General features: G+C 38.3%; 1 protein-coding gene across 4 annotated transcripts in view; it reads left to right on the forward strand.

Annotated features, from left to right (window-relative positions):
* The window catches only part of USP45 (ubiquitin specific peptidase 45), a 50,714-nt gene that overhangs the window by 12,614 nt on the left and 22,274 nt on the right, over positions 1–15,826 (forward strand). For all 4 annotated transcript variants that reach the window (XM_066179504.1, XM_066179507.1, XM_066179503.1 and 1 more), the window contains exons 6-8: positions 8,557–8,702; positions 9,932–10,027; positions 12,825–12,955. In XM_066179504.1, coding sequence (XP_066035601.1) covers positions 8,557–8,702; positions 9,932–10,027; positions 12,825–12,955 — 373 coding nt within the window. The remainder of the gene's footprint in view (positions 1–8,556; positions 8,703–9,931; positions 10,028–12,824; positions 12,956–15,826) is intronic.

The following is a 15,826-nucleotide window of genomic DNA, read 5'->3' on the forward strand; positions in this document are numbered from 1 at the left end:
ACGCCTGTAATGTACTGTCTCCAAAAATAAGCATTTCAGATTTTGAGTCATGTTAAAAATACAATATAAAAATTATGTACAATGTGACCATAATGTTATTTATAATTGCAAAGCTACTTGGGGAATTAATGCCTGTCAAAACATAATGGCAGTTTTTTTCTACAGTATGATAACATTTTAAAAATATTTTGGAGACTATAAGGCAGTTTTTCTTAATTTTGTCTTTTACTAGGGAAGTTTACCATAGAGGACTTGTTACCTTAAATAAGATAAGGCCATATAAATGAATAAATTAATCATAAATGAATGTGTAAAAATATATCGAAGCATACACTATACATTCATTATAAATTAATTTAATTTTTTTGGTGTGGATGTATCACAGCTTAAATTTTTCAGATTTAAACTTGTTCTCCACAGTTAGCTAGATTTGTTTAAGTGGATTTTCTAGTACTCTGTTGTTGGATGTCACGTCCATTTTTCTGGTTTGGTTTTAATTGATAGAATGGTCATCTCTATTAAAAAAAGATAGTATTAAATTATTTTCTTGTATTAGGAGCCTACTATACCTTCTCAATATATGTTACAGTCAATAGAACTTTGTATGTGTGGCCCTCAGCTGTCTACTCTTGATAATGTTGATGTTGTTCATCTCTGCTGTGGCACACTTGGCAGCATTTCTGGCTTGTGACTTAGAGAGTGCATTGAATTCCACATTTGCTTCTCAAAACCCATTAAACTTCTCAAAACTTGAGTAAACTTCTAAAACAATTGGTTGCATCTTTTAGCAGAGATAATCAACCATTTAGAAGTAAGAAAGGAGAACAGTTTCCTTAGAGAATTACACTAAGTATTCTTCTAGCTGCATGTGCATAAATCCTACCGGTTTTAAGAGATGTTACATATTTTTTGAGGCAAAAAATTCAGGACTGCTTAAAAATGTGGTATTTTGATCTAGTCACAGGTTGTATACTAAATTATTCAATTTTAATAAATTGATATATTGCTACCTTCTGCATCTTTTTTTCTTGGAGCAGTGAAAATACAGCATGTGGTTTCACTTCTGTTCACAGCTTTAGTTTCAAATTTATATGTAGTAAGTGGGTGCTATAGCTTTCTTGCGGATGAAAATGCTGTGCTGGTTTTTTTTTCTGTTAATGTAATGAAAACAATTTTATTCCATTATTGTACTACTGGATGAGACTTTCTGAGTGATACAGCTTTGTGCCTCATCGTTCAGATTCTTAATTTGTGAAACTCCAAAACATCTAAAGCTTTCAGATTAAGAAGTTTAGAAGTTTTCTGTGAAATGTCTTAAATTAAGCAACTAAAATTCCGAACTAACTCTGGAAAAGTAAGCATATTTATAGCAGAGCAGGGCGGTATATATTTCTGCTGTATATTTATTTCTGCTGTATATGCATTTGTGTTTAATTCTGATACTCTTCTTTTGAAATTGCTTACATTTCATGTGTTTGATGATATAACTGGAAACTTGGCTGTAACTGGAACCAAAATGGTATTTTTTTTGTTTAGGGCTTAGACATAGCCTTGCAGGGTGCCTGCCTTGGCAGTGAGAGGTCTGAGCGTGCCAGGGTGACTCCTGCAGGGCAGTCGCGTCTCCTGCTCCATTCTGGGAAAGGGTTGAGGCTCAAGTGCGAGCTTGGATTCATGCATAAAGTGTGTGTGTGTACTTCCAGTGATGTTTTGAGGTGAAAGTCTGTTACCCTCTCCACTCTGTCTGTGTTGAGCAGTTTGGATTGCGTTCCTGAAAGCTCTGGGAATGTTGACCCAAAGATGATTTGTTGGGTTTTCCGGAGAGGCAAGGAAAAGACAGAAAAGCTCTTTGCCTGGGACTGTCTGTTGCTTTGGGCCAGGCTCCTTGCTGGAGGAGGCTGGAAAACAGCTGTGTATTCATAAATGACTGGTGTGCATGACAGGGAACTCCTGACCAGAATTGGCACTCTTTGTTCATTTTCATAAATAACAGACTTGGTACTTCCCCTACAGAAATCTAGCTAAGGTTTTTTCTTTTCTTTGAATTAGACTACTTTTAGGGATTCTCAAAAAATAAAATCTGAAATTGAAATGTGATTCATGCTGCTGTCCAGAACACAAAAGAACACGATGTATTACTGTGAAAATTACCTCTATTTTTATTTTGGTTTAATTTTTTTTAATGTAGCATTTTATTTCATGTTCCACTGATATTTTTCAGTGTAACTATAATTCTTTAAATTATTAGTTGGTGTAGATTTTTAAAACTTATTTTGTATATTCACCCCTTGAAAACATAAGCTAATTTTTAAAAAAGAAGAGTAACCTCTGAGAAACAAGTAGTGTAAAACTGACAATTAATATATCTTTCTCACTTAAAAATCAATCTTGTGCTTTTTTCCCCATTGCTTTTCCATTTCTTTCTAAAAAAGCAGTCAAAGTGAAGACAGTTCTCATAGCAGAATGTGGCACTGTAACAAGAATTCATCTTACGTCTGGATTTCTTTCTGTTGTAACAACTGGTTGGCATGGTGCATCATTAAAATTCAAATAGCATTGTGTAGAAATTTCTGTAGAAATGCAGTATGAACGTGGATTAAGTAGCAAATGAGGGCTGCTAGGATTTTTTTTTCAGTTCTCAAAAGTGCAGGATTCATTTAAAGATAAAATGATCAGTTGAAACATGTGAGGGAGGGTTATATTGATTTCCTAATTAATGCATCTTGGAAAATAAACAAAAGCAAAATGCTTGTCATTTGGTACTAATGTGGTGGAATAGTGTGGCAGCAGGATCCCTGCTTTTCATTCGGCCTCTCAGAAAGATTCAACTTCACTTCAGCTGTAAAAATGTGCAAATTACATTACTACTACATGACTGACTTTTGTAATTACATTAAGCGATTGAGATAAATCCCAGTGCTGGGTTCCCAAAAGAATGCTTGCAGCTGTGTGATTTTCACATCTGATCCTATGGTTTGTTGTACCCAGCAATGCCTGCTCTTTTCTTTTTTTTTCACCCTTTTTTTTTAGAGGAGTCTGTTTGGTTAAGAGGTCATGTTGGGCACAAGCTGGAAGAAAAAAGCAAGATTGCTTTCTAGGGTGTACCACCCAGAAATTTGTTTTGTGGAGAAGGTTAGCAGGCCGTGATGATTTCCACAGAAAGGCAGGTGCAGTATTGTCCGTGTGGCACACTTGTGAGCTTCACATGGACATAATGCACATGTAGTACACAGGAACCATGCTGAGACATTGCAATCTGTGTGTCTGCTCATTTGCTGGAGAAAACAAATTGTTCTGCAGTCTTAAAAGTGAATCTTATGCGTATTTTCCTTTACAAAAGCCAAATTATATGTTACTGGAAACATACAATTGCATACTTTTCATAGAGCTGTTAATTAAAACTGGTTTGTGTGGCAATAGAATGGGAAGAAAATATTCTCGAATTTTGTAGTTAAATTTATTGTTGGGAGGGGCAAGCAGAGGAATGAGGTTTTGCTAGTAAGTTCATCTGTTCGGATTTGCCAATAAGTGAAGGTTAGAAACTTGATTTTTGTTTTGATAGCTGTAACTGATGTATGAAAATAGATAGAATTTTGCAGTACATGTGAGAGTTGCAGACTTGTATGGAAAAGCAGCTCATGTTGTGAATAACTTTGCACGTTCACATTCTGCTGTGGATATTAGCAATTGACAAAGGATCATATTGAAAAAAATGTCATTCTTTCTCAAGTGACTTTTACTACATGTAATTTGGAGTCATAGAAGACCATTCTATCTACTTAAAATTAACTAGCAAAATAAAACAGATTATGTTGATTCTCTGAATCTGAAATACACTTCGGCAAAAAGACTTGTTATTGGTCAGAAATTTTCTTTCAAATTTTCTTACTTGCTAGTAAGGTCCTTGCAAAGCAATGAAAACTGAATCATTGACAAAAATTTTTTTTAGGCATTCTGTCGTTTTTAACCACAGATACTTACCTTTCCTGTCCACGTATTTATTTACTTGTGAGTTACTTGTTACTTGTAACACATGTCATCTGAGCATAGAGAATCAAAAGCAGTCCTTGAATAGGTTGCTCCTCCACACTGTGCAGATGTCTTTTCCAGTTTATAACATTGTGGCAAGACTCAGAGAAATAAAATTACAGTCTGTAATCTTTGATTTGGTAGGGTTGTAACACTGCTAGAGAAATCAGGCTTTTAAACTGTAAAGCTAGTGACCATTTCAGAAGAAAACCAGGCTGTTTTTCTAAAGGTTGGATTCTCATTGTTGTACAGTGTTGAAAATAAATCTAAATTTTTTAGATAAAAAAGGAGTGTCAGACAATTCACTAGCATTTCATAGTACAGCACGATGAGAACTTGGTAAAAGAAAGGCAGTCTATTAACCTTGCTTCTACTGTGAAGACCTTCAGCTGAAGTACCAGAGTTGTATTCAATAAAAAAGGCTTGACCTTGGAATAAAAGTGCATATTCCTGGAACTTTTTTTTTTTAATTAAAAAAAGTTGCATTGAAAAGATGAGCAAAAGTGCTTACTCCCCTGGCTGGAAAAAAAAAAAAATTATGTCATTTATCTTCTTGCTTGCATGCCATCTGCACCCCCAGACACAGCTCAGTTTCAGCAAAGGCGGTACAGAAGTCGATGTGCGCTGCAAATGTTTGAAATGCTGGCAAAACAAATGGATAGGGAACCCACAATAAGTTTCCTTTTGCAAGCGGATGTGTCGGCACCCTGTGTGCTTGCACACCTGTAAGTGTCTCTGCTTTGTGGAATGAATGCTTGTCTATGCTAATGTTTGGCTGAGTAATCCCAGTCACTACCCATGAGGCTGGTGCTGAGAAGCTGTGGGACAAAGCAGTGTTCCCTGCCTCTGGAGAGTTTATGGGACAGGACTGCAGGTGAGCAGAGCAGGCACAAGAGAAGCTGCAGAAAAGAGCGCAAGAAAAGGCTGCTTTGCAGGCAAGACCTGTAGCAGAGGAGCAGCTTCTGCTGCCCTTCTTCCTTGGGCTCTGGTGGGAAGGGGGCTTTCTAGCATGGGGAGAGCAGGGTAGTGTTGGGAAGCTTTGCCAAGCGTGAGGCTGTGTCTGTGTACACAAGCAACTCTCTTCTGTCTGAGAGTTGGAGGTGGATGTCATGGTGGGACCTGAGGTGGGCAGTGACCTGGTGCCTGTGAAGAGGTGATCAGTAGGGTGTGATGATCTGGATGGAGAGCTAGACAATGGGTTTTGGCAGAGTGCTCAAGTAGAGTGCCTACAGCCAGATAGATGCACTTTGTCAAAGGAAGATCAAGGCACAGCTCAGGTGAGAGTTTTCCTTGTATGGCTGCCTCAGAAGGGTTGCCTCTGCTGCAAAAGAGCAGAAAGAGTCTGACAGAGGGGCATGGTCTGAATGTGAGTCCCAAGAACAGTGGGATACTCTGTCCCTGCTGTGGATGGACAGGCCTGCCTGGGGCTGATGTCCACACTACCTGAGAAAGGCAGAGAGCTTAAGGGTTACCATGTCAATTCTCTAAAAGATTAGTTAACTAACAACAGAAGTCTGTCTGAATTTAATTACTTCAGTGCTTTTCACCCATCTTGCTCTTGTTAATGCTAACAAGGTCTTTTATAACAAATACTACTGCATGTGGACAAATGCCTTGGACTACTTTTATTTTGTTATGCCGGGAGCTGAAGGTCCTTGCAGGCAGCAGCGGATGACAGTCGTTCTGATGGAATCTTTCAGCTGGCATCCTTGTGTATATACTGGCTTCAAATTCACTTTTCATACCCGAAAGCCCGCGCGTTAAATTGCAGGATTGCAAGTTTGAGTCGTCAGGAGTCCATGAAACAGTTGTTCAGTGCAAATTCACTTTAAAAAATTACATATTAGCTTTTTGATTAATAACATGCTTGTAGCCCTGGGTTAATCTTGCAGAAGGACCCTCCAGTCCCAATCTGTAGAAGTATTAGCTATCACAGTCATTACCAGCATGTTCTATTAAGACTGACCAACTCTTCACATGTCAAGTAAACATTCAGCTTCAGGCCTGTCTGTCATTTATCACTGAGCCAGGGACATTGAGCAGAGCTAAATTAAAAACTGCCGTCCTTCCTCTGGCTCTCTATACGTACTTAAAAATATCTGTGTGTTATAAGCAAGGCAGCAGGCAATGTTTGTAATGGCAAAGCAGCACTTTTCTGTCAGGACTTTTTCACAGATACAAAAAACATAGTAAAATGTCACGTGGATTGTGTTTTTTTAAAATTATTAAAAAATCAAGAGGCAGTAATTAAAACCTTCTGAATGAAAGGAGGTTCCTAACTTTGATACCAATATCCAGGCATTTTTCTGATTTCCTACTACTTCTCCTTATCCCTATACTAATTATCCAGCTTTGTGGCAATCGGATGTCTGGTTCTCATTTATTGTGTTTTGTAATTGCGTATTCATCCAGCTCTTATCACAAAGCTGGATTCTTTGGCTTTGTTTTCCCTCCCTTAAATAATTTATATGTAAGGTTCAGCAAATGGAACCTTGCTACTTGTGTGAAGCTGCCATTTAACCATGAAGTGAAATGCTTTTATTGAGTTTGCCCTGCAGATATGGTCCGCTGTGGCAGTGCTGTCCATATTTGGTGGCTGTGCAAGGAGAGCCAGGTGGTGCTGCAAAGCATAGCACAGTGAAGCGTGGACAGATCTAGGTTTGACATTTGTCATCCTGTACTGCTAAAGGGAAGAGAAAAATCTGCTTTTCCATATGCTTATGCTTTAATTTTTGCCTGCAGTTTTGTCCAGATGGCCCTGTGAACATTGTTTACTTTAAGATGCTGTCCCAGATGTTTTTGAATGCCGATGGATAAATGCAACAACTGTGGTATACTAATACACAAATTATTTCCACAATTTTGGCTTTTTTTTCCATTTTTTTTTTTTCCTTTTTAACCATCTCTTTTCCCCAGCACTACTCTGGATGGCTCACTTTTCTGAGAGGAAAACATCTCCAGTTATAATATTAAACTTCTGAGCGGGAGCAGTGGCTTTGAGTTGCAGTTACTCTGAGTTCCCATTCCCATGCTGTGGTTGTGCTGGAGCTCTGTGGGTGGACAAGCCTCAGACACTGTAGCATTCCCCTTCTAAGTGTGCCAGTTAAAAGGTGTTGCTTCGTGTAGCCCATAAAACAGTGACTGTTTCATGGCATGAGCAGCTGGCTTGTAGTTACTATATTCAAAACCACTTTGTCTGCTTTTTCAAGGAGATATCTGTCTTTTATTTTGCCCTTGTACTGTCTTAATTAATTTTCCACCTGAGAGGAAAGGAAAGTAATTTAAAACTGTGTAAGCACTGTTAACACAAACATTTAAAAATGTTTTTAAACAGCAAAGCACCTTTAACTCTGTTTTGAAAAACTCTGATTCAATGTGGAATAACAGTGGTGCCTTGATGGCACTGTAGGGTGCAGGCAGACTGCATCAGAAGCTTGTTGCCAGATACAATAGATATTTTAATGACTTCTTTTTCATTTAATTATATTTTTTTTTCCATTTTCTAAGCAAGAAGGTATTTAGGAGTGTACATAAAAGAACCTTTTGGCATGAGAATTTCATTAACATAAATAGGTCTGTTAGTTATTTCTCAAGAACACTTTAATGAGACTTCAATGTGAAACTCATTAGAACAAATACATGAATTCATATGTCAAGACAGAGATTGTAGCATCACAGTTCTTGGCATCTATTAAGTCCATAACTCGTTTACATTGATGTGCATTGTTAATCAATATTTAAGACACTGCAGATGTCAGTAATGTTCACATTAGTCCTGCAACCATGACAATATGAAAGTTGCTAGTAGAATTCAAGGCTAAATATTGCTATCTCAAGTCTTTCCATTACCTCTAGGCTACAAGTTAATGACTGTCTAACTTTGCTGCCCCTCATCTATTTAAATAATAAGGGAAGCAGGGAATTATGTGGATGTTATTGCATAGTTTTATCAATTTTTTGTTAGTTGAAATTAAAACACTAGCATTGTATGTATGTGGATTAGTAATTCCTCAGGCTGTGACAAAGGGAGGTGAGTTGAGGAGCAAAAGTAGGGATAATGAGTCCAGTTGGGCTGTTGACAAGGCAGTTGGAATGGAACACTATAGTTGATAAAGACTTGCAGCATTCAGTGGTAACTTTGGGCTACCTCCTTTCAAATGCACCAAAAAGCAGCCTTTGGGTGGTGTTTCTGATCTGTCTAATGAACATATATCTCAGCTGCCTATTGCTAATAAGCTAACTCATTTTACTTTATTTACTGCTTGTGTAATTGTGGCAGTTACAGTCTTTTAGGACAGTATGATTATTATGGAAGATTTTGTTGGATATATGTAGTTGTTGAAGGCATTTTTTACCCCCCAGGGCTTTTTCTGTTGATGCCTGGTTTTTTTGGTTTTTGGTGGACTGCATACAGCAGCTTAGAGTATTATCAAGGTATTTTCCACATATGTTAAAATTAATAAACATAATTATGAAAGGACTTGATTAAACTATGCAGTTATGTCATAGTAATCTGTAATTTAATTATAGGTTCATCAAAAATCATACGCCTTCGTGAAGAAAACAGTGAATCAAGTGAAATACTGAAAGGAAAAAGCTCTGGTAATGGTGCATCAGTTCCAGTGAAAGGAATAAACAATTTAGGAAATACCTGCTTTTTTAATGCTGTCATGCAGGTAAGATGGAAAGATCATGCCACTTTCTCTTAAGAGATTTCAGAAATACTAAATCTGTATAATCTGTGGGCTTCTGGAAAGGTTTTGAATATTACGAGTCTTCATTCTGTTACCTGAAAGTCCTTTTCAAATCCTTTTTACTCCTTGCTATCTAGGGAGTGTTTCCTGTTACAATAAAAAAGAATTCCTGTATCAGTGGCATTTTGCACAGTAATGAAACAAGTGGAAATGCCAAAGTTTTACACACTGTGTACGTGTGTGGGTTGTACTGTAGCATATGGTTTTATTTGAATTTCAGCATTACCAGTCATGACTAATTCAGGGTATCTACCATACTGGTGATGTGAATGGTGGTACTGTGTGCATAATGTAAATGTCTGCACTATTCACTGGGATGATTTTAAACCCCTTCAATGTATGCAGTTACAAAATTAGTTTTATTGATTATGGTTTTTTTTTCTGACTAGAATAAGAGGAGTGAGCTATACTAATACACATCTCTTGATGTTTAGTGTACAACCAATCCAACATCCTCAAAAAAAGCAGCAGCCTGAGTGGGTTTTATATTGCACCATCCTGTTGCTTTTCAACTGAGCAGAGACATCTGTATGTCTGCAGACAGGAGTGAACAAGTGAAAGAAAGCTGCTACTACACTGGCACACCTCACCTTGTGTTTATTACAAAACTCATCAAACAGATAGTAAAACTGCAAATTGTTATCTGTCCATACTTAGGGTGTTGTAGAAGCCTAAGTGATCTGCTGTCAGAGTTGACCAAAAATAAAGAAACAAAGCTGAGATACGTTGAGTTGGTTTCTCTCCTAAATTCCGAGCAGTAATACCTTTCATCGTGCCAGAGCCTTTGTGCTTCATGGTGCAAGATGAAAGGGACTGCAGAGTTTAAAAGAGGCAAATGGTTTCTGATAATAATGTCCTCATCCTAAAATAAATAAAAAAAAAAAAATCTTGTTGTTCAATATAAATAATAAAGTTATTACCAGTGAACTATTTTGAAATTACAGAAAAAGAAATTAATACAATTTTAAAAACATTCAGATCAGTGATTTTTTTAGTGCTCTTTAGTGGTCGGATCTAAACCTCAGTTACATGTTGTGAAGTGTATCTGGTTTGGTCTATCCCTGAATCTAGAATATATAGCTAAAGAAACTGTGTAATTGAATGATCAGCATGTTTCTCATGTTTTTATTTTGATTTTTTTTTTCTTTCAGAACTTGGCACAGACTCATGTACTAAATGAACTGATGTATGAGATAAAGGAGAAAGGAACAAAGTTAAAAATCTGTCATACTTCAGATTCTCAACTGGTAAGTATGCACTGAGAAATACAAATTTTGGAAAATGTGGGAAGAAGCTGAAGGACAGGAAATCACATCTCCATTAAAGGCACGCTGTTGCTCTCCCATTTCTTTCACATTTTAATTGTTTACCGGGTTTACATTACCTGTGAACTGATTTCTTTTACAGAAATCATTACTCAGCCCTGGAGAAGGAGGAAGAATTACTTGCTTTCGCAGATTGTAATATTGAAGTATCAACATCACAAAATGTGAAAGCAAGTATCAATAATGCCTTACCTTAAGAAAGAGCAGATGGTTTATTTTTATTTGCCATTATTTTCTTCAGTATGACCGTGTGATACAGGAAATAGTCTGCTTGGCTCTAGAAAGTGTCTGAAATATTTTATTCCAGTCCATCCCAGCCCTTCATTGAAGGCCTGTAAAGTCTATTACATGCTTCACAGGCCAGGGGATTAAAATGAGAGAAAAGAAATTTCAGTGAGGGACAAATTTTTTGTCCTCAAGCTCATTGCAGGCATATGGAAACATGTCTCCTGTGGCTGTTATCCAAAGAATATTCTGCTGTTCCCGTCATGTTTTAGAGACTTGGGGTTCCATTATATGTTGTTGGCTATAAAGATAATACCCTTTCCCCTCTGCTAGCTGAAGCAAAGAGTTTACAGAGGATTTTTTCTTAGATTTTTCCTTTTTTTTTCCCTGCTGTTTGCTGTGAGCTTTCTGGTGGCAGTGAGGGTAGAGGAGTGGTATTCTGTTTTAGATACCTCTGAAATGATGCTGATTTCACTGTGTTGCTGTAGGTGATGTTCATAGCTTCTCCAGGCGAGAACAGTGTGAAATTTACTGCATTGCTGTCTTTATTTCCTCCAGTGGCAGTTCTGAGGAGCAACATGTTTCACTAAGTTATCCTGAGCCACAGCAGAGGTCTGGAGCTTGTTTTTGCCCAAAGGCTTAGCAAGCCAGTGGGGTGTTGGCTTATGCTTCATGTGTAACTTGCACAGCCATAAGGCTGAAAGATTTATTTTTTGTTTCATGACAATGCTTACAATGTAAATAAGGTCTTTGGAGCAAAGACTGTGTTTTTTGGTCATTGTATGCCAGTGCAGAATAAGAGGGCTGCAGTACTCTGTTTATTAGTAGTGTGTAGAAACCTGCAGCTTCTTGCTTGTTAAAGGGCCTTTCCCCACCTTTTGATAGTGCATATAAAGCAAATACTTTATACTTGTGTGTATCCATAGCACTTATGTTTTGTGTGGATCTGCTTTCTGGACGAGGCACCCTCTCCAAGTGTTTATCTGGCACTTGTTATCTGTTTTTTGAGATCCGGTCACCTAGTAGGGAGCACTGTGGGCACATTCGAACCTTGGACCATGTTAGGGAGAGCTGGTGGTCTGTGGTCAGTGTGACACGTGGTGTGTAAGCAGTTGTCCTGGTTCAGGGCAAATTTGGGAGGAAACTTCCAAAGGGGTCCCTCTAGAAAGCAGATTCAAGTGGCCCCTCCCCCAACTGGTCTGGGAAAAGATTTCCTTGGAGGAAAGTGGAAAAAACTGTTTATTTAACAAACAAAGTATTCACAAGCATTAAAAAATGAATAATATTAAACAACAAAACCTCTCACTGTTCTGAAGAGATGGCATATTCAGAAAGTCCTTGTCGTGGGGTGTAGCTCAGCTTGCTCAGTCTCTTTATCAGTCCCTCTGGTGCTGGGAAATGCCATCCTGGGCCCTGGTGGGCCACAGGTGTGAGATCCTGGTGCTCTTCTGGGCCCTCAGTCCAGAGCAGGGCCCATCAGTTCCAAGAAAAGGAGAAGCCACAGTCTTGGGAACTTCTCTGGCTCAGCTAGCTAAAAACTAACTAAAAGCAAAGGAGAGCTCTCTCCCACTGTCTGTGCTGCAGACAACACAGTCCGTGCGAAGGAATGGGGGGGAGCGAGTGCAGTTTCTGCAGACAAACTGCGCACTTCTTCTCCCCCCTTCAGTCTCGGAACCAGTCTTAAAGGTGCGGAACTAAATATCCAGCATAAGCACAACAGACAACTGGGGATACAAGCGTCATAAAGTCACCCTAGGACAGCAGTGCAGGACTGTCTTCAGCTTTAAAATTGGCTTGATTGGCTGCTGGCTGGATCCTTCCAGACCCAGAACCTGCTGGCTGAGGTGAACGTCATACCAAGGGGGGCTGTGCAGGATGCACCCTGTGCCTGTCTCCCAGTGCCACAGAGGACATGTGGGATCTGCCATCAGCTCTTGCTGTGAGCCACTGCTGGTGCCTTCACAGCACCTGGTTTGTGGAGGAGCATGGTGTGTTTCTGTGGATGTCAGATGTGTGGAAATTTCAGTGTGTGGCTCACAGATCAGAGAAGGTGGACGCCGTGTTCCTAAGGTTGGGTAACAGAGAGCCACTGAGCACAATCTTATGCTGGCCCATGGAGGCTATAACCTGGGTTGTCCTTCCAGATGAAATTCAGTGCATGTGGGGGTAACAGTAAAGCAGGTAATACAAAGGTTGCCTGTTTTTGTGAGAACCAGACTGGGTCGTTGATATGCTTATTTCCAAAGCTTTTGGTTACCACCAAGAATTGTTTGGGTTTGCAACTATTACTCCTAAAATAATAAGCCTGCTCTTAAGTTATTTCATTCAAATAGGTGACATCAGCATTTAAAAAAAAAAACACCCTCAAACACTCTTAAGACTGAAAGTTATATTGCTCTTTATCATGTATCTAATAATTTGAAATAATAATTTGAAAGAAGCCTTGTGTCATTACTTTTGAAATCTGATGTGTAATTTACCTTTGTTTTTGAAGGATCCTTTGGTGGTAAACCTGTCCAGCCCAGGACCTTTGACTTCAGCAATGTTCTTGTTCCTTCACAGCATGAGGGAGGCTGGAAAAGGTCCTCTGTCTCCCAAAGTGCTGTTCAGCCAACTTTGTCAAAAGTATGTATTGTGTCCTCAAGCTCATCTTTCACTTATTTTTTTAATTTTAGTTTCCAGTGATGCGTTTCTAAGTGTGCAATGCCTGTTGTCCTTTCTAAAGAAGCTGTTAGATTTTTACCAGGCAGCCCAGAAAACAGCTTCTTCATGTTTTAAAGCTGAAGAACTCCTTGTTGCACACCAGGGTTGTACCTACTCTTCTTATAGTGTGTGGCCCAGTTCATAACCATGGGCATTCAATGAGCTTCGAACTGAGTGTGACGGGGCAGAAGAGGGCATGGTAAAACTGAAGAAAATAGGACTACCTTCCAGGTTTTTTTGTTTGTTAGCATAAAGCTATGCTAACACTACAAGTGTATGTAGGTATTTTGTAAAAAAGAGTAAGATTTTAAATGGGGAACCTCTGCTGTGATGTCTAACCTTGGCATCAATTCAAAATTATAAGGGTCTAACAAGTAAAGACTTGAAGCAGTACTGAAATGGCATATGGCCCCAGATTGCAAAGAGCTTACAAGCCCTAAAGAAACTCCTGTTTCTTGGTGTGGAAAGTGTTTACAGTGGTGCTTTGTAGGTACTTTCAGTTATGATGCAAACAATCTTGCTTTTTAAAACACCTGTGAAGACCTATTTAAAAGCTGATACACATATTTAAATATTGACTTACCAGTAATAGAATGTTTAGATACAGAGTAACTGGAGGATAATATATATGAATCTCATATTTAAAAAAGAACAATGTTGCATGATAATTTATTTGCTACAGTATTATTGCATGGAACTTTAAGCATTCTGCAGCACGAGAGTTAGGATGAAAGTTGCAGCCTCCTACCATGAAGTTCCAGGACAGCCTTACTGAGCAGGAATGGATTTAAAATATGGTGGAAAGAAACAAGGGCTTTTAGAATAGAGCTTGGAAATTTTAATTCTGTAAGGAAATAAGTAATTGCCTTTTCTTTGTCCTCAAAATTCAGCTTCAGAAATTTAGTATTATATTCTTTTTCTATTGTACTTGTCTTCCTTTTGATTCTTTTGAGCTGTAATAGGCAATGTGTGTAAAGTTACCTTACAGCATTTTTGAGTCAAACAGCAGTGTTATTTATCTATCTTCGCATTATCTGCCTGGAAGAAAAATACATAGAGAAGAAAACTATATTGTTTTCTCACTCCTCCTTGTGTTTCAAGGCTGTCTCAAAAAATGTGAGTGTAAGAATTTAATTTGTCTGAGCAATGGAAAGAAAATTATTGAATAACAAAAGTAGTTTTTTCCCAGGATTGAAGGGAAAAATGATGTAAAACATATTTTGAAGCCCACCTTAGCAAATTCATTGTAAAATAATCACAATGCAGTGCACTTCAGATGGCATGGTGTTTTCAGAAGTGACAGGTATTTTGTGTCTGCTCTGTGTGTATTCGTGTAGTCATCAAGCGATGTCAGTATTAAATCTCAGCTATCTAGTTGTTTTGTTGTTGTCTTTTGATCATTAAGATGTGCATACACTTTAACTTGCAGCTAAAATTGAAGCATTTTAATGTGATCAGCAGACTTTTGCTGTTCAGACATGTATCTGCCAGCTCCTACCCTCTCTTGCCTTCATCCCTACTTCTTACTTTTGTTATCTTTGCAGAACACCATTTAGATAGAAATCCTTTACCAGCTCTATTATCAACAACAAAAGTGTCAGCCAAATCCTGTTAGTGAGAAGTTAGATGTTCAGGGGCAGTAAGTGGCTGGACAGGTATGGCAGAAGGTTTTGCTCTTTAGATTGTTTTCTCATTGTTGGTGACAGAAGCAAGAAATGGAGGGTTGAAGAAAATTCAGCAGTATGCAGTGGTAAAAGTAGGAGAATGGGAAATCTTTATCTTTGCAAACTGAATACATTTACTATTTATTAGCTTTAACATTGTGAATGCAGTTTTCTGTCATGTCATTTTTACAAAGCCTTTTTCTTTCTTTTGTTTTAAAGTTGGCTTTCTATTTTTCATCAAAGTTGAAATGCAGGAGAGAGCAGGGCAACATAGCAGGAGTTTCAGCGAGGAAGAAGTCTGTGTTACTGCAGTGTTCTCTGTGAAACTGCTTCTTGAATGCTGCCAAGGGGTCGTGTTAATGAAGTAATCCTAGGGGCAGGCACTGCTTGTGGTCTTCATATTGCATTAGCACAAACTCTTTTTATTTAACAAGCAAAGTTCAAACAACAAGTTTCCTAAAGAGATGACAGGATGAATGTGTAAAAGGAAGCACTACACTGACACAACTACTGGGGAAAAGGACATGGAAGAAAGCATTACTATTCTGATAGTAATGTTTTGGGTTTATATATATTACATAAAAGTTTGCTGACTCCAGTTGCAACCTCCTTTTTTTTTTTTTAATTCATTCTTTCCCACAGATCTTGCTGTCTCAGTGCAAGTATACTGTATATCACCGTACCTTTCTTCAGTAGAGAGTTTATGAAGGAGATTGTACAGATAGTATAGGACAGAAAAGGATGCAGACATTGCCTTGCTCAGCTGCAGCTCTGGCATGTCCAGTGGGATCCCAAAACCTGCAAGTGGATAGACGTTCACTGCTCAAAAGCAGTAAGAGAACTGAAACACAATCATTTTCAACTGTAAACTGCCTCTTTAATAGTCTGAGGAGATCATGGTGTGAAGTTCATAATCTTGTGTGTGAAAGGACATTTGTGGTGCTCTTTTTTTTTTTATTAAATAATAAAAAAATGATACCAAGTGTTAATTTTACCGAGTGGTGGAGTAGCCAGGTTGAAGAAGGGGAGAAGAAGAAAAGAAGTGGATGAGTCTTTCTATAGCAACTGTTTAGCGTCTGGTACTAATTCATCCACTGTTAATTTTGTTAGTGTTGCAGCTGTCAGATGT

Source organism: Chamaea fasciata, unplaced genomic scaffold, assembly GCF_029207755.1.
Source record: "Chamaea fasciata isolate MVZ Bird 193981 ecotype frontalis unplaced genomic scaffold, bChaFas1.0.hap1 SCAF_3, whole genome shotgun sequence".
Taxonomy (NCBI): domain Eukaryota; kingdom Metazoa; phylum Chordata; class Aves; order Passeriformes; family Sylviidae; genus Chamaea; species Chamaea fasciata.